The 20,223-nt window shown below is 30.5% G+C and overlaps 1 protein-coding gene across 1 annotated transcript; it reads left to right on the top strand.

The window, feature by feature from the left end:
- The first annotated feature begins 4,392 nt into the window (after window positions 1-4,392).
- LOC114754426 (uncharacterized) lies at window positions 4,393-9,780 on the top strand. Its single transcript, XM_028943193.1, has 8 exons — window positions 4,393-4,620; window positions 5,059-5,343; window positions 5,874-5,930; window positions 6,214-6,423; window positions 7,875-7,993; window positions 8,082-8,179; window positions 8,904-9,028; window positions 9,123-9,780. Exons 1-8 carry the CDS (start codon window positions 4,429-4,431, stop codon window positions 9,282-9,284), a joined length of 1,248 nt encoding a protein of 415 aa, XP_028799026.1. The 5' UTR covers window positions 4,393-4,428; the 3' UTR covers window positions 9,285-9,780.
- Window positions 9,781-20,223: the final 10,443 nt, after the last annotated feature.

The following is a 20,223-nucleotide window of genomic DNA, read 5'->3' as shown; positions in this document are numbered from 1 at the left end:
TTATAGATGGATGAAATCTATGTGAAAGTTACGATTATAGGATATTTATCATGGAAAGGCAACAAAATATATGAGCGGCCCTCAGGAAACACGTACGTAACGCCAAAATAAAAATCTTTAAGTAAGAAACATCCGCCACCAATGTTTATGGAGGAATATGAGGATATTTTTGCTGTTACAACTGACAACAATGAATAAAAAAAAAAAAAGCAAAGACATAAATACCGATATTTTATGACATTAAAAAGAAAAAATCTGAAAATCTCATATGAGTTTTCTCTCCCATATTTCTCTCCCATCTTAGTATAAGAACTAGTTGATTAATTCAGGTAGAGTAAAAAAAATTAATTAAGTTAGTTATTGGTAATAAATATATGTTGTCTTTCCTAAAATACTCTTGCTAATCATGTAACATGTGCAACTACTACAAGAACTATTTTGAGAAAAAATGAATAAATATAAAAGACAAAATGGATTGTACTTTTATATTTAAAACTTACATCGATTAGAATGGGTATTTGACATGGAAAAGATGACTGGTGTAGAAAAAGGTGGTGATAAAAGCTCACACTTTTTACGTTATTTTTCTAACTGATGTAAAAAACTATGATTTCAACTACGATTATCGTACCAACTAGTGTAAACATTAAAAATTTAAATAAAAAAAAGTTCACTTCTTAGACTGATGGTTTAAGAAGTAGACAGTCTAAGAAGTGAACCCTTTTTTTAATTTTTTTTATACTAGCTAATTCTTTTGATGATTGAATTTTTTTTTCGTACAAACAAAATAAACTATGAAAACACAAAATAGTCTAACAGTTAAGAATTAACTGGTAGTATACTTTAGGAAAATATCTCACTAGAGAGGAAAAAAACAAAGGAAGATGAGCTATTAATAGTCGATGAGGAGAAAGAAAACAAAGGCCAACTCTTTTGTAAGGATGAACTAGATCTCTGACAAGTACTTGGTCATTTAAGGTACTCCAATTCAGATATCATACTTGAATGACAAATACTCGGCAGAGTTCTTCATCTTCTTTAATAGACCAAATATGGCAACAATATCTCAAGCCTTAGGCAGCTTATTGCAACCTTTAATGGACAAATTCAAAGTTGATCTCGAACAGAAATAGACTTGTATTAGGGTTTAGGCAAATGGGTCAATAAAAAAATAGAACAGCGATGATGATACCTATGGTGAGAAAAGAACAGCAGAGGCAATGGACGGCGACAATAAAGGCAAGTGACAGAAGAGGAATTGAGCACTCAATGCCATTTCCATCTTTTCTTTTTGAGAGCATGCCTCTTCATAAGTGAATTGAAGACAAGAGGGCATTATTTATAGCTACGGCAAAATGTTAACACTGGTTGACATTAAATCCAGTGTTGAAAACTCATTTTACATCAAACACAAGATGACCAATGTAAAGCCAAAGAAGATGATATTTTTACTAGTTTTAGGGTTCATTGTCAGAGATTGGAGGATAGAAAAATGTATTAAAATAAAGAAACAATACAAGATCATCACAAAATATCATTATATATTTATATTGGTGGGGATGCCGCTTTTACAAAATATTTTTTTAAAAAAAGAACTATATTTTACAATAATAAAATAAACTAATAGCTAAAAGAGGAGGAGACTTCTTCACCGAATAACAAAGAGGAGGCAGTAGAAAGGTCATTTATGTCATCATACTCGATATACTTGTCATTGAGTAGGAGGTTAACCTTATTGTTGAAGGCGTAGAAATGAGCCACTATATGGTGGAGGTCGAGATCAATCGTCGCTACTCTTTGAAGTAGCTGGTCAAGAAGAGGCAAAGGAGAGAGAGGCAAGGAAGGAGGAGAGGGTAATAAGGAAGGTGGCGGAGGGTAATGGGAGGGGAGGAGGGAAAGATGAAGTATGGATTGGAATAGTTTTTTTGTCGTTTCACCATTATAAGGCTGCCGACATGGACAAAAAAGATGGAGAACAAGAAGGACAGTTGGCTTCTCAGCTTAAATAATAGTGATAGGATATGATTGGTGACCATTCGAGTTCAGATTATTTCGGGAAAACGACATGGCAATAGATAAGCTGATGTAAAGATTAAAAATACCAGTTGTCTACAATTACTGATGTTATTTAATTGGGATTACAAGGTTGGGTTAACATTTGATGTAAAAAGTAATAATGACACTGTGTGTGGAAATAACTAGTTTAAATATTATATCGTTATTTACAAAAATGTCACAACCTCATTTATTACACTATTAGCATAATAACCGGCGTAGATTAGGGGGTGTAAAATAGCGTTTTTCTTGTAGTGCAAAATTGAATGTCAAATTAGCTCTTATATTAATGAATGAAGGTAGTAATTTATTGCTATGGTTAAATTGCTTATTTATAATTTGATGCCATTATTAACTTATTTTACAAAATAAAAATAAAGAATGAAGAATTAAATTATATAAACATCTCTTATAAATTGAACAATGTGCAAATTATCTCTTAATTAATCGTCAAAACTTGAAAATATAAATTTCTTTTATTAATTATTTTTATTCTTCCTAGTAAAACATTATATGTAATTTCCTTATATAAATAAATTTTAGGTCATATGTAAATAAATATAACACATTTTTATTTTTTGGTAAAGTAATATATTTTTATAATTATTTACGCATGACTTAATTATACAGAAATCAACTATATAAAATTAGAATCTAAAGATATTCAAATTGAAAATTTATAATCAAACGGAACTTCAGGCAAAAAAAAAAAGGAAGAAAATAATTAAACGGAACTCAAAAGATAGTTGGCCATAAAAACCAAATTTATAAGATGAAAACATCTTTTTGTTTTGGTTTTAGTAAAAAGAGAAGAAAAGGATAAAACATTTTTTATTTTATTTAATTAAAAGACAAAAAATTAAATTGCCTCGTCAATTATAGGTTTGAATTCTCTAATCATTGCCACACTTTGCTGGTCCAAAAACAATGGAATGATATTTTTATGCGTTTTAACTCTCTTCATTATATTATAAAGGTTTTTTTTTATGGGGAAGCAGTTTTCAATGCAAGAAAAAGTTAAGAAAAATAAGGAGAAAACTTAGGTCAAGTTACTTAGGTCCATTAGGTCCAGTTAGCCAATGAAAAATTGCCACCTCAATTATTTTTCCACATCAGCCCTTAACCCCGTAAGCTGCCGTTAGTCGACTAAAATTTCTGGAAAAAAAAAATTTAAGAAAAAAATGGGAGGAGTTGCGATGAGAGCAAGGACTAAAGAAAGCAAAGTCGGAGTTCCCAACAATGGCAACGGCAATTTTAAAAGTTCCGATGGCCTGGCTCTGTCAAAGTAAGATCAATATCCAGTGTATGGAGGAATAAAAAAATGGAATGGGGACATCAAGATGCTCATGGCGGCGGAGGAAGACATCCTACTGTGTCGAAGGAAGAGATTATCGAAAAACCAAAAGAAAGTTGCTTTACAGATTCTTCTCTCAATAACCCTCTTCCTTTATCCTCTAAAGCATCGTTGTTGGGGAATGAAGCTATGGAAGCAAAAACAAATTATGATTACGCGGCAAAATGGTTATTGGAGGAGAAAAATTGGATTCGAAATATACAAAAGAACAGCAGGAAATTATTACCTTTAATAGGTTTATTGATAATAATGGAGTTTTGTCAGGCCTAGTTGAATTCATTAAGAAACTCAGGCAAGTTTCAATTTCCCAAGGATCTGAATGAGGTTTCTTCAAAGTTGTCATTGTCTTCATGGGGAACTCTTACGCCCCTCCGATTTGGCTCTCTCTTCGTTTTTCTTTTTTTACTTGTTTTTCCCTAAAGTTTTAGTGGCAAACTACGGTTTAAGGGGTTAAGGGCTGATTTGGGAAAAATAATCCAGGTTGCAGTACCTAATTGGTTAACTGGACTTAATGGACCTAAGGCACTTGACATAAGTTTTGTCCGAAAAATAACGCACATTTTTTATAAATAATTAGGTAAGTTGTTTTTTAATTTCTTCTAATTAATTATTATATTTGGTTTTTAATATAAAAATTAGTTAACTAATTAAAAAAATTAGTTAAATTGATTATTTATTACAAATATGTACTGTTCTTCTTAAAATATTATCTTCATTTATATGCATTAGATTATTAGAATTATTTATTGGTAGGAATCTTTAACAATCAATAAGAATCTTTTGAGAAAATATGAAAAAAAAAATGAATTGAGATTTATATTTAAGATTAAATTTAAGTTTTAATTAAATATTATATTAAAGATGGGGTGTAATATTTAGTCCTAATGATAATTAATTAGCGTTATCGAAAGATTTTATTTTGACGTTGACAGAGGATTAGTGATGATAAGATATCTGTTGTTCAGTTATTTGTCTGTCATCGTCCCAGTTTATTGAGGCTTCCGGCCGGAGGGTGAGCGATGAATTCTTTGGCTCCATTCCCTTCTTCCAAATTCCACTTTTTCTCTTTTCGATTTCCACTTACTTCTTCTTCTTCGTCTGCTCGAGTTGTCTGTCATGGTGGCTCCGATTTACAGTATGCTCCCTGCGACCTCAAGCTCGTCTTGCACGATACTCTTGATTCCTCTGGAATCGACACTACTCATGCCAGAGTAATTCTCATTTCTTCCTTCAATTTTCTCATTTTTGTTTACCCAGTTTTGTGTTTTCGATTCCTCCCTACGGAAGTTGATTTGATAATTTATTCTGATTTCGAGATGTAGATTCATGTGAAAATTGGAACCTCTATTTCTTTGATTTCAGCTGAATTTCAAGCATTGAACTTTTCTGTTAGTATTTTTTTAATTTGCTTAGTGTTTTTTTTTTTTTTTAAATTCTTCTTGTGCATTAATGTGATAATTTAACGCAATTCATGTGATTTTGATTCATTTGACGTATAATTGATTTGTCATGTTGATTTCAAGCATACCTCGCCTTTTTTTGATGGAAAAAGCATATTTTACCTTACTTATTCTAAATATCGGAATTTGGCTTTTGAATTTCAAGTATTAAGAAGGTATTGATTTGATGCATCAATGGTGAATGAGCAGGAAGCCAGGAAGGAATTCTGCTTACAGATTCAGAAATTCTGTGTTGTCGAGAGGGAAACCAGTATCAGCATCAACAGATGCGTTGACCTGGGAAGAACTGCTTTATGTATAGGTGCCGAGGATGATTCTCTTGTATCACATTCGTCTGTTCCACTCCCGGTCGATGCTTTCATAGAAAGATTGGATGATCTTTCAATGGACTACTGTCCTCACTACAGCCCATCATTTGACTCATCCCCAGAGAATTTTTTAGAGAGTTTAGAAAGATATCTGTATGGTCACAAGGTATATTCATGGATTTTAATGATACAGGCCAAGTGTAGCATTGAATGGACTACTAAGGATTCTGTAGATGGAAATAGCAAATTATCTTGAATCAATAAAGAGACCTACACGCCTTAGACTGATTATCCAAACTTATAATATTTCTCCAATGCATTGTTTGATTCATCTCAGGCTCAGCATTACATTAACAGATAAAGATTGATTATTTGACAACTGTATATTTAGCTGCTTGTGACATGCACTGTCTGCTCAAAACTCCTTTAAGATATGTACTCCATAATTACAGAAAATGATGTAAGAAACTATGCCTAAGTCTAGTCCCAGCCACAAAATCTACTTAAGCACAATAGTTCAATAGTAATGAATACTGCTCTTACATGTTCTGCTTTTTTCTGAGCTGAAGAATTTGATTTTTGGCCATTTTATGATTCTTAAATTGATTGATCGCATAGTGCTTCATCAAAATTTGGGGACAATTTCTGCCTCTAATCATAATGGCCTTTTCTCTAACACCTCCTTATTCTTCACAGGGTTTTCGAAGAACCAGTTCAAGTCAGATGGAGTCACAAGCCCTATATCTTCACTCTGTATAATTTATATATTGCTGATATCTTTTGGTAATTCTTTAAGGGAAGGGAAAATCACAAAAAAAGACTGCTGAAATTGAAAAATTACACACAAGGACCAATTCAAAAAAATTGTTGTCAAAACATATACTATTGTTGTCAAAACCTATAATAATATTGTAACGGGCACCTATTTGCAATTTTTCTATTTTGGCGGTTTTTTTTTTTTTTTTTGCAATTTTCCCTTAAGGGAAGCCTATTATGAATAAATTATTTAGTATATTTACAGTAATATGTTGAGCAGGTTTTGACACATCGTTCAGGATCAGCTGCAATGCTTGCACTTATATACTCAGAAATTCTGAAAATGCTTCGTCTATGGGGTCTTGTGAACTTTGATGCTGAAATTTTCTTTCCTCGCGATGATCATGGCCTTCCCAGAGGTTACAATAAACAAAAAAGCAAGGAATCAGACCAAGCGCACATAATGACTTCAGAAAACTTGTTATATGAGGTGATTTGTGATTGCTGCTACGTTGTTCCTTTAACTTTCTTTGTTCTATATATCCAATGCTTTGCCATGTTGTCTTCTACAATTTTATGGCAATGGATTTTCTGTTTGCTAATTTGTTAACACCCAAACAACTGTAGCCACTTGCTTTCTGTCTTTGCCGGAATAGATTCAATTTATTTCCTTCAAAAATATGTTTATAAGCTTGCTTTTGGTAGTGGTATAATATATACTACTTGGTATTTTGTGGACTTTGAAGCTTCTTTCTTGTTTATTGTTCGATTGGGTGTTTGGATATTTCTTCAAACCATGGTTTTGAGAGAAAATTATCCAAACAGCACATTTTTTCTCAAAATCAATTTTAAATTTGAAACCATGGTTTGAATAAAAGTAACCAAACACCTTAATTTTTTTGCCAAAATCACTTTTGATTTGAAAACCATGGTTTTGGGTATAAAACCATGGTTTTTCATGAAGTAAATTTTTTTTGCTTTTGAAAGTATAAAATCATGATTTGGGATATAAAAATATATACATGTATCAATTATTACCTTTAATCCTTAATATAAGAGCTAAACAACTAATTTGTCAACTTTAAGAAAATTAGTTAAATTATTTATTTATAATAAATAGGTGTTGCATTCTCTCAAATACTTGTTAATGATGTGCATTGAGACTACTATTTGACAGAACATTTAACGTGTGCAAATTAATAGGAGGACTACTTTGAGAAAAAAATAAATAAATGTGTGAGACAAGGTAAATTGCTATCTTATATTCAAAATCAATATGAATATTCAATTAGGTCTCATACTAAGAATCGGAGGTAATATTAATTAATTTTTTTTTCATATATCATTTATTATTTACAAATTTATTATTTCTAACAAAAATATAAATTAAAATACATTTTTATCTAATTATTATATTAACTTATGTCATTTTTAGTAATTTGTACATGAAAAAAAGAGATTCTAATAACAACCATCTAAACATTCTCATTTTATCAAAATCACTTTTTTTAAAATCTATTCTCAAAATTCGTTCTTCTAAAATCTATTCTCCAAAAGTTATTTTCTAAACCATAGTTTGGTTCAATGTAACATCTTTAATAAGAAAGCATGCGACTAACAGAAGCTGCAGTGACATATATTCCAAGCTATATATAAATATATATATATATATATATATATATCAGTTCATCATCAATGCAGCATTTAAAATGTAAAATTACTTTTACTTCAGATTTGGGGAAAACAAAGCCAATGTAGCTATTGTACTGACAATAATGTTGATTGACTCAAATCTTAAAAACCTGTTATTTATTTGCAATTTAGTGACAGGTTATTTCTTGTAGTATCTTGTTGTGTCTGCTTCAAAATCTTTGTTGAACTAGGTTATTTACTTAGCTGCATTAGTCTACCTTTTAGGAACTCATGTTAGCCTCTGTGTAGATCCTGAATAATCTCAAGCATGCATTCTGGCCTTTTCAACATGATCGAACCAAAAGCTTATTCTTAAGGGCAGCACATGCTGCTAATTGTGTTGACAGATCAGATTTTATTGGAGAAAGGTATTTTATATAATAATTATCTGACTTGTTATTTGTTCTAATTGTACTACTTAATATGTGAACTTATTCTAAAGTTGGTCAACTGCAGTGGCTCTCAACTAGCCTCTGCTAAGGCTGCTCAACATAGGCTAGACCGAGGTGTTTGGACCAGCGTACGTTTAGGGGACATGAGACGTTCACTGGCCGGTATGAATATGTTTTGCCTTCTCCTTCCGTTATCATCTCCAAATATTCTGGCACCTGGAGAATGAGCAGAGGTTCTCCATATAAATCAAACTCCTCCGCCCTCCCTCCCAATTTACCCAAAAAAAAGGAAAAAAAAAAAAAAGGAAACCCAAAAACCAATCCTGAAGGAAAGGCCACCCCTGTTTCTACTGATAAGATGTGTTGGTGGCACCCAAATTTGATGTGTTAAGCATGCGTTTAATGAGGAAAGTTGCAAGAGTAGGGGAAAAAATGTTTGTGATTGTTGATTACTTAGGCTTATGATGTAACTAGAAACCAAACTGTCTCTTCAAGGTGCTAGTTTGAAGGAGCAGGAAGTCGGATATAACCCCATGTTTCCTCCCTTTTTCACTCTGTTTTTCAGCAGAACTGATCCTGGTGAGGGGTCGAGACTGGGGTCTAGAGCAAAAGAAAAAGGATTCTGTCAATTTAGATAACTAAGGTTAAATACTACATTACACAGTTCTGGAAGAGTTGTAGACTTAAGCACTCAATAAATGCATATTGTTGCATGTGTGTCTTGTTCGTTGCTGATCTTGAATAATGGTACTTGAAACTACCTGCGATGTACCAACTGTAATATCTTAACATGCGATATACCTTTAATATTTGCCTGTAGAAGTTTACCATCAGCTATCCAAGAGAGCATATTGGCTTACATGTCAATTTTTCCCTGCCTTTTCAGCTTGCGAACGTATAATCCTTCTGAAATCTGATGCAAATGAGTTAAGAGACTATGGATCTCTTCTCTATCATTGTGGACTTTATGAACAGGCCCTGGAATATATGAAACATTACAAGGATATGAAGGTACTATCTCAAACCTACTTGATGCACGCGCACAAAATGACAGCTTTTCCAGGCAACCCAAATGAAATGAGTTCCGTTTTATTTTTTTTTGTAGAGCTCATCCATGCAGACACAGTCGTCAAGCTCTGCGAGCAGCATAGAAGAAGAAGCGGTGGATAAGCTGATTATGCGCTTAGATCTTATCTTGATGGAAGAAGGATGGAGTCGTCCATCTTATGTCAGAAACTATTTCAATAACAACTCTGAACCATGGTAATCTGCCTTCCATTTTTAACTGAGGCAAATCAGAAAAGGCAATGTGAAATTTCACACGCAGTAGAGGAACGTGCACAGTACAAGGCAGCAAGTATCAATGAATTTTACAGTAATGAAGGTTGGATTCCTGGCAATGATGAAGATATTGTATCTATAGGTCATAAATGCCCACCAAATGAAATGGTGGTAGCAACTGGTAACTGGCAATTGCAGAGAAATCATATTAGAAGATATTACACGGTGGCTGACTGCAGGTGTCAACCATATTTTTGTGGGGAGAAAATAACTTAGCTGTGTGTATAAATAATAACTTTTAATGCTGACATTTTCCGTCCGGAAGATGCATGTGAATAGAGAGTTAATGTGTCTCTGAAGCGTATTGAATTTGTAGAATTCTAATAAGAAGAACCTGTATGTACCTGCCTATGCAATATGCTTGTGGTTTTCTCATCGAGTCACAAGCAAAGGGTATATTATAATAACTTGATATGTTGTAAGTGATCTGTGTCATTGAATACGCTCCATAAGAAATATAGTAGAAAAATTTTCAAGAACGTCATGATGTGAAAAGACTTGGATTTACACAATCATCATGTTGACCGTGTGGTGAAGAGAAGGAAAATTGGGCTGATGTGAAATACACGAAACAAGGATGGTGGAAATGCTCCTTCCAAGAGACTAAGGGTGTGTTTGGATGAAACCAAACCGTGGTTTGGAAAAGTGATTCTGGAGAATAGATTCTGTGGAAAATAGATTTTGTGGAGAATAGATTCTGAGAAAAAGTGATTCTAAGAAGTGAGAGTGTTTGGATAGTTATTACCAGAAGCACTTTTTACATGTCAAAATTACCAAAAAGGGTATAAGTTAATATGATAATTATATAAGAAATAGATTTTATGATATATTTTGATTTGAAGAAATAAAATTGTTAATGAAAATTTTTTTACTAACATAATTAATAATATATAAGATAATATAATTAATACATAATTAAAATGTGTATATATATTTATAAAACATAATATTAAATATGTTTATAGAAAAATGAATTTTTTTTGGCTAACAGAAAAATATTAATTTTCTTTAAAGATTTTAAACGTGAAATACATATATTTTTAGAGTAATTAATTAATTAATTGTCACCATATATATATATTCATAAAATATAAGGGCAAAACTATTTTTATGATAATGCATTGTCACCACATATATATATATATATATATATATATATATATTAATAAAAGAAGGACGCATTTTGGGGCATCTGGGAGTTAGCTGTACGGCGGATATCCTCTGGAAAGAATCTAACGGTTCCTATTGCATGTGCCAAAGCCCTTGTAAGCAGGTGATTAGGAGCAAGGGCTTGCAGCATTTCAGACTTTCCGAAGCAAAAAACACAGAACAAACGCGAAGCAGAGAGACCCCCAGAGAAGAGAACTGCACTCACACCTAGAAGGCTACAAGTGGCCTCTCTACTTCCAACGGTAATTTCTTATACATGAAGTTTTCTCTGGTCCCAGTTTTCCTATTTCCGTTATGATTTCAGCGTTTCGCATCTTCATCGTTGAGGGGTTCTTTTAGTGCTTGATTCGGCATTTCCTCGTTAATTGGGGGCTCTCTCTCTCTCTCTCTCTCTCTCTCTCTCTTTTCCGTGGTTCTCATGGATGTGTGATTTTGAAACTATTTACAGCTTTTTGGAGCCAAACAAGATCAAGAATCTGAGAGGGGTCAAAGCCAGGGACTTCCTGGTTTGGTTCACCTTGATTGAGATTTATGTCAGAGACCCTCCTCCTCCACAAGGTTCTGTTATTACCTTCAAGTCTCTGGTTGGCTTGTCCATGTCTTTCCCTCTGTCTCTCTTCAAATCAGACAGGGAAGAAGAAGAAGCAAATCTACCCAGAAGCAAATCAATTTTGGACCGACTGGAATGGAACTCTGAAGATAGACCGACTGGAATGGAAGAAATAATTGAAGCCAGAGGAGATAATTGAAGCCGGGGTAATTTTGGTCATGCAAGGAGGGCCCACCATCAGCCTTCAGCAATGAGCCAGAAGTGGTTTGGGGGTTCAAAACCATGGTTTCCCCCAAACCATGGTTTTAAATTTTTCAGAGACTGTTTGGCTAGTATTTTTCCCAAACCATGGTTTGGATCCCCAAACCATGGTTTGGGGTGCTTGCCAAACAGGGCCTAAAAAGGGGATTGATGAATAGGGCGTAAAGAATCAAATTCCAGATTAGATTGGAGCGATGAATGGTGCGCCAAGGCAAAATGAGAGGATGGAATGAAAACCGGATCGGATGGATTGGAACAAAAATCGATCACCCAACCACTCCGGGCAACGGGAAAAAGTTAATGAGGGGCGACCTGGTGTAACCAGCCTGTTTTGGGGGTCAGGCCCCCTTTTTTTAGTTGTTCAAGTTGTTTAGTGCAAAAACTGATGTCATTTGTTTTTTTTCCCCTCTTTTTTAAGCTATTGATAATTATTAGTTTAGTGACTAAAGGATTGTAGGTAGAAATATTTTGTTGCCATTTATCTATTTTGATATTTGGCTAGAATGAATATTTAATGATTATGGTGGTATGATATAAAAAGTATTTTATATTAAATTGTTGCAAATTACATTTTTGAGTTGGAATTCAACGCTTGCTTAAATAAATAAAACTAACGTAAATTATAATAACATGATATTAAATATTTTTTTGTAGTTAAAATATTTTAAGATCCTAAAATAAATATTTACAAACATAAAATAAAAAAATCTTTATTTTAAGACTATTTTTGAAGCTTTTAGTTATATATACAAATTTTAAATACTATAAAAAAATTTTATGTGTTTTTTGGTCTTAAAAATAATAATAAAAGGTGAGAGATCAATTGATAGAATTAAATAATCAGTTTTTCATTTTAATTAAAAAGAGGCATTTTAGTTATTTAACAATATTTAGGAATCCTAAATTAGAACTCATGCCCTAATTAAAAATTTATTAAAAGTATAGGTCTTAATTTAAATATAGTTATTTTAGTCGGATTTTATTGGGATTTGGCCAAATATAAAACATATAATAATTAAAATATATATACAGCTAACGTATTTTTTATAATAAAATACACAAACTACTACCTCCAGTCTGTAATATAAAAACTTATTTGAATTTTATTTTGGTTCTAAATATAAAATTTTAATCTACTTTGACTTTCATATTTATATATTTTTTTCTAAAGAAGTCCTTATAGTAATAGTAGTTATAATCAATATACTTGATTAATAGTATATTTTAAGAAAAAAGATACTTATTTATTATAAATAACTAAATTAACTAGTTTTTTTAATCTATTCAAATTAGTGAACTAGTTTTTATAATAAGGGACCGGGGTAGTATTCAAGTTTGAGTAATATTACATGTTTTCGATAAATTAAAAATATATTTTCTGTTACTAACGAACTAGTTCTTTTTTTCAATTTAATAAAATGACCAAGGCCCAGCAAATTTCTTCCAGCCTTTATGAACCGACAGATCACTAGGCTGCAAAGAAGTACAACGGGCTCAGTAAAATGGATTTGGTGGTCCAGGCTGGGAACATATGTGGTTTTGTTTTTGTTTTTTTTGGGTACGAGGGAACATATGTTGAGTTTAGGCATATACTCTTAGAGACTTTTTGAACCAAAAATTATTGGGTGGGACCGAGGACGCTGTTCCATGGACATGTAGGTGGGCTTCTGCTGGTCTTCATAAAATTGACTGTTACACTGGATCACTGCCCTCACAATCAAAGATGGGCCGTGGGCCTTTTGTGGCTCAACTGTTTTATCCTTTTGGGGGCCTTTTTCTTTTTTTCATTTTGCAAGATATAGATATCTTATGTTGAAGGCAATTCTTTTTGAAATAATATTATGCGCTAAATGTGAGCATCTCTCTTAATAGAAATTTAAATCCTAATTTACCATACTGTGAGGAACTAGCACTTTCTTTTAAACCTAACTCTGCGATGTGTCATAGGCTTTTTTGCGCCTGAACTATTGGTAGTTTGGTTATTTTGAGCTCAAAGTTCTTTTTGAGGCTATTGGATCCAATGCTTTGTGAAATTTTTTAGAAGTTGACATCGATAATAATTTTAAGGCAAGGACATTATTTTTAAAACTTTTGGGGGGGAGGGGGAGTATGTGGAAACCAGCTTGTTCATCATGCCCATTGTTTCATTTCTACCAAAATCACTTTGAGCCAAGCCAAACTGGAAAATAGATAATAAAAGAAAAGGATACCGAGTCCATATTTTATTTTTCAAAAGTATTTTTTATTTTCTATTTTTTGACAAGGTCTTGTGACAATTAATAATTAGGTAAATCTCAGCTAATAGGAGAAATATTTAAATATTCTTAGAGTGACACATTATTTATGCTCTTTTCAATGAAAATGTTCTAAGTGTTCTCTCTTATGATCTCACATCTCACAAATTTCTCTTCATTATTCTTCTCTCTTCACAACCCATTATAATAGAAATTTTTGGGATCCATAAGACAAGTACTTGGAGCATTTTTATTGGAAAGGGCACGAATGGTATTTCTCAAAGCTATAAAGATTGAAGGGTTAATTTTTCCATATAAGAATTTTGCATTCTTATTACTTGGAAGAGTGTAAGGAAGAAGTAGAGGCTCACTCATCATTTTACTTTCTTTTTTTTTTTTGGAATACAGCGGAAGTAAAACAAGGAAGACAACAAAAGGGACTTAGGAGGTTCCCCCTTCCCTCTACTTGGAATGCAAATCCTTCACCTTTGTATAAAAGAAAGAAATAGGATAAAAAGATAGATTGAATATCTAAATATATACAATTAAATACACGCGTATATACAAACATGTCAACAATGAATTCGAAGTTTGAACCTTACCTAAACATGATAACATGATAAGTAATGTTATCACTATGACAATTATTAGTCATTGAAATATTGCATTTGTATATATGAATTTTTTTTTTTACCTTAAACCTCATTAACTCTTATTTAAAATTTTATAATTTTTTAATTTTATCCCTATTTAATATACATTATACTTATGAAAACATAATCAAGACAATAATAAATAAGAGATAAAATTGTACATTTATGTATAAAAAATTTCTCTTTTCCTTATAAATAAAACTAAATTTTTTTTCTCCCTATACTATAAATAGCGCTAAAAGAGTAATTTACATGGAGCTTTGAAATTCTTAAAATTCGGTTTCGGCGCAAGAATGATTATAGCCCATATCAAATAAATGATTGCAACGCACGTCTCAAAAAATATAAGAATTTAATAATTATATATTTTTTCCAAGCGCGTCAATCACGCTGCCAAGAATTAAAAATAATATTCATAATAATAAAAATAAAAATAATAATGTCAATATATTAAAAAATGAATTAAAAAAGGGGTGAATCACTGGCGTGGAAACATGAAATATCACCTTCCCCTACGTAATGCCACAAAATATTAACAAAAAATAAAATAAAAGCTATAATACATACCTAAAAAACCTACGGACAAATAGATAAACAATAGAAAAAGGAAATAAAAATGCGACGCGTGAGGGAGATTGGGAAAGAAAGAGTGGAAGGAAATGGTAAATAGTAATTATTATTTATAGGTTTTCACATGCAAAGATATAGCCATAGTATGTTTGGTTGATTTTAGGTATGGCTCCGGAATTTAAACCTATTCTAGGCCTAAGCTATCCTGCCTAACCCTATCCTATCCCTAGATAGGATAGGCATAATCAGAGAACCAAACAAGATAGAAAGTGTCAGTGGTGAATAATAATAAGAAGGGAAGGGATGCGTAGGCTTCCCATAGTAAAAGTCTAAAAGATGAATGAAATGGGTAATGTATTGCCACTTTGAAAAGTTACGTCTTAGTTAAAGTCTTGTCATGTTATTATTAATTAATTGAGGAAGGAGGTACTCTCACAATTCCTTTTTCTTTTTTTTTTTCATCTCAGAATCTCGTTTTTATTGGTGGATAAAAAATAAATAATTTGTATTTAATATTTTACAAAATTATTGTTATAATATTATATAAATAAGAGAGACAATATAGATATTTATTTTTTTAGATATTAAATTTGAATCATTTACTTCTTAATCCGATAGTGAAGACTGAAGATGAGATTTTAAGGGAAACTGAAGGGGAGGGATTATGAAAGGATCAGACCAATTATTGAGTACTTGTCTCACGGCACAACCTATGCAAATTTTACAAGAGCCTGCCTAAGAATTCGATAAAGATTAAAAAAAAACAGCTTTAGGTTAATATATCCAGGAAGAATAACCTTTTTTTCTGCTATAAAACATAGAGGATTAACGATCATTTTTATTCTGAAAATATCCGTGAACGAGTCATAGGTATTCGAAATTTTTTTAATTTAACATTGTTCTAAAAGTGTTAAAAATGATTAACGTCATTTTTGCTGTTAAAAAATATTAATAACAAATGACAGTTTTTAATTATCAACATTAGTATTTTAATTGGCTACATGATATTACTCTTTCTTTAATACTTAGTGAGATTGTGACCAAAAAAATTCAAATACTCACAATTCTTTTTCGAATATTTTCAAAACAAAAATAATCCTTGATTCAAAATTAAATAAATGGGAGAATTCCAAAAATAATATTTTTATATTTTAAGATTTTAAATCAGTCTCATTTACTATACTTTCATAGCAATTAACTACATCTGAAAAGCAAATAACAACATATTTTGTAGTCATTTTTTATTTGGGATTTGAAATTTTAAAGATATTTTTTTGGAGATTTTTCCTAAATAAATTGTGTTTATTATAATTTTTATTATTCATATAATTTACTGACATTGTTGGCGTAAACATAATACTATCTCAAGTCTTTAATATAAAAGGTAGTTTGACATTCAATTTGATCTTAAATATAAGGCTTCAATTTATTTTATCTCTTATATTTATCTATTTTTTAAAGTAGTCTTTGTACTAGCTGCACATATTAAAAGCTTCATCAAATGTTAATTCTAAGCTTCTAACTAATACACATGATTAGCAATAGCATTAAAGATAACACCTATTGATAACAAATAACGAGCTTTACAAATTTTCTTAATCTACTCAAATTAGTTAACCAGTTCTTATATTAAGGAACTGATGTAGTATGATTTAGGATCTCTTAAATTTAATGCTATGCACAATTCATTAATAAATTTATTCTAAAATTGTCATAATTAAATGTAAGTTTGATTTTAGATAATTAAATGTCGCAAAATTAATTCGCAAATAGGTCTTAAGAATTTGTATAACTTAACTTTTCTTGTGTACAATTTAATTTTTTTTTATATGAAATTATCTTCCTTTTGTGTAATAACTTTTCTTGTGTGTAATCCATATTCCTTACATGCAAAATAATTCCTTATGTCTTTCATGCAAATCATTTTTGATCTGTTTGTGCAATTAACTTCTTTGTATAAAACTTATATTATTTTTTTCTGACGCAATCCATTATTATAGGGATCATTTACTGATTAAATTTAATTTTGCTAAAAGTGTCTTATGGTATGACAGAGATAAAGTACTAATAGTATCTTGGTCTTAAATATAATACTACTTTCAATCCTCAATATAAGAATTAGTTAGAGATTTAATTTAGTTTTAAATAGAAAATACAAATTCACTTTGTCTCTCATATTTATCTATTTTGTATCCAAGTAATCTCTATGATAATTGCAAGAATTGTTTCAATACATGTAATTAACAATGATATTTTAGAAAAAATAAAACATATTTACTACAAAATAACCATTATATTGAAAATCGGATTGGACGAGTTGGATCAAAAAACAACAGTTGACCCTAGAAGCAGGGAAAAAAATTGACCCGGAGTGACTCAAACCAATCCGGTAGTAACCTGGTTAACCCAACTAATTTGGCGGGTTAACTCGGTTGCCTCTTTCTTCTTCTTCTTCTTTTAAAGCCATTTTGATGAAAATGTGTTTGGGTAGTTGATAATTATTACTTAGTGATTGAAGGGTTGTAGAAAGAAATATTTTGTTATTATATATCTATTTTGATATTTTGCTTGGATCAATACTTAGTATTTTAGTAATATGATATTATGATTTCAATTTACCAAAAGGATTGCATAAAAGGATTATAACTATATGGTTATTTTATTAGTAATTCAATGTACTAAATTGATATTTGGTCTTTGAATGGTGTGATGAAAATTTGAATTGTTTAAAAACATTTTATTTCTCACCGGTTTGACTCTAATCCAACTAACTGACCCTTGATTCACTGTCTTAATCGATTTAATAACCAGTCCAGTTTTCAGTACATTGCTAATAACTAACCTAATTATTTCTTAATATTTACAAATTAATTATCTAGCTCATATATTAAGATTAGAAGTGGTATCTATAATTTATAATACAATTTATACCATAAACTGGCTCTTATATTTAGAATAAGAGCTAATACTCTCTTCCACCTAGAGGACAAACGACATTTAACTATTTCACCTGTACAGAGTTGATTAAGTCGCTAAATTTTTAAAAAAGAATCATAGTACTCCTTTTTGGCGCAATCAAGGGAGAAACAAAACCAAACATTATCTGAAAATGATTCACATTTTGGACTGAAAAAACCTTATACTTTGAATTGGAAGAAGTACAAATAAATAATATTTACTATTTCCGATTATTATTATTATTATAAGAGATAGGTAATTAAGTAGTTAAATTAGCTATTTGTAACAAATATATGTTAATTTTTCTACAATATAGTTTCTAAAAATGTTTATTATAACTACCTTTTTTATGAAAATTCTCTTATTATGTATAATCAATAGAAAAATCTTGGAGAAAGAATTATAAATTTAGAAAACAAAGTAGATTAAGGTCATATTTTTTGTTTGGTTTGAGATTAAGGTCATGTATTTATTATCAAAGTAAATTCTTTGTTTAGCTATTATATTTATAATCAGAGAAAATATGATATTTCTAAAATGTTACTCTCTCCGCTTTTTTTATAAGAAATAATTTTTTTTATAGTGGTGTCCCTAAATATCATAAACAAATTATTTTTATCTTAAATTAGTCTTTTTACTTTTGTTCCCATTAAATATTTGTACTTATTATTTCTCTATAATAAATTTTTATTCATTATCTCTCATGTATTCTCTTTACAAACAAAGATGTTATTAAAAAAATATGTATATATATCTTATATATTATTGTTTTTAATTAATATTTTCAACCGCATGATTTTGAACTTTTGATAGCTGTCTTTTATAGCAGGAGGTAATTGGCCAAGACCATCCTAGCATATTGATACTCGACGCTTCCAATGGAAAATACTGGCCCTCGACTCACTGTGAAAAATATGTCAAGTGTCAACGGACCGCCTTGAATTCAAAAACTACACTTAAATTCCCTGGTCTTAGTCGGAAACATTATTAATAAAAAATATTTTTGGAGGAAATTAAAACATAACATCAAATTTTTATTATAATTTTCAATTACATGTAACCCAATTATTCAAAAATAATTATAACATGAAACTTACAACTCGATTCACTTTCAATCATATATGAAAAATTGATTTTGGATATAAGTACACTATTTTCCATAATGTACATTAAACTTTTAAAATGTACAAGTGCATTTCCCATAATTTGGGTTATGTACTTGTGTCCTTTTTATTTCCTCTCGAAGGGCTTTTCTCCAAAAGATTTTTGATCCTCGGATGATTATGGACTTTTCTTAAACACGAATAGTTATTCTCTTGAGTGTTGACAGTAGACATTAATCTCTCTTAGTGTTAAGTGACTTGTCTAATAAAAAAAAAAAAGGAGAAAAATTTTTGATGAGCATGATACAAAAAATTAAATAAGTGAAGCTGAAAGTTTTTAATTAATTTTTTAATTATTTTATTTTACATCTTCTTTTTATTAAATTTTATAACCACATTTTTTAATTTTTTATACCGAACTTATGAAAAATTTTTCTTCCCTCTCTTTCATTTCTTTCATACTAAATATAGGGTTAATCCATGTTTGAATGGAGGGAATAGTAAGAGAAAAATTGCAAAGGAAAAAAAAAATTCTATGAACGAAAACTTTTAAAAATAGTAAAAGAAAAATCCTAATTCGAGTAGTTATCTCCTCCTCCCTAATTTTCTTTTTATCCAAATAAAGGGTTAAAGTAATGCCTTGAACAAGATCCTTAAGGGCCTGTTTGATTTGAGGGGAGGAAAGGGGAGGGAGGGGAGGGGGAGTTTCGTCCTCACCTTATTTGGTTTGATTAAAAAGGAGGGGAGGGGAGGATATTTAATGATCCCTTGTTTGATTCAAGGAGGGGAGGGGAGGGATAGTAATAATCAATTTACCATTTTACCCTTACATATTAGTTTATGTTTTTTATTGATATATTATATAAATTAATTTACATCTTAATTTAAATCATATAATTTAATAAAAATTCAGTCTTATCATGTTAATATGTGTATTAAAAAATTGGTACAGTAATTTTTTATTCTAATTAATATAATAATATATTTAAAATAATCAAATTAACAAATTTTATATGCTCTACGAAAAATGAAATTTTATTCTCTTTAGGATATCTTTTTTTCCATCATTAAAATATATTTGATAAAGAATATATTTATAAAAAAACAATTAATTTTATAATATTATAATTTTTTATTTTTTATTTTTAAATAATTTTTATAATATATTTTTAATTATAATAATGTATATATTTTTTATTTTTTTCTTAGGATAATATATTTTTTATTTGAAATAAATATTATAATAATATATTTTATGGGTAGAAGTGAAATATTGAAAAAACTATACGGCATAATGGTCCAAAAATTTGGCTCCCCTCCAAAAACCCCCAATTTGGAGGAGAGCCAAAATGGGGGGAAGGGAAGG

Source organism: Neltuma alba, unplaced genomic scaffold (assembly GCF_004799145.2).
Source record: "Neltuma alba isolate B1F8T4 unplaced genomic scaffold, ASM479914v2 tig00010134_pilon, whole genome shotgun sequence".
Taxonomy (NCBI): Eukaryota; Viridiplantae; Streptophyta; class Magnoliopsida; order Fabales; family Fabaceae; genus Neltuma; species Neltuma alba.
This window is presented reverse-complemented; position numbering and strand designations above follow the sequence as displayed.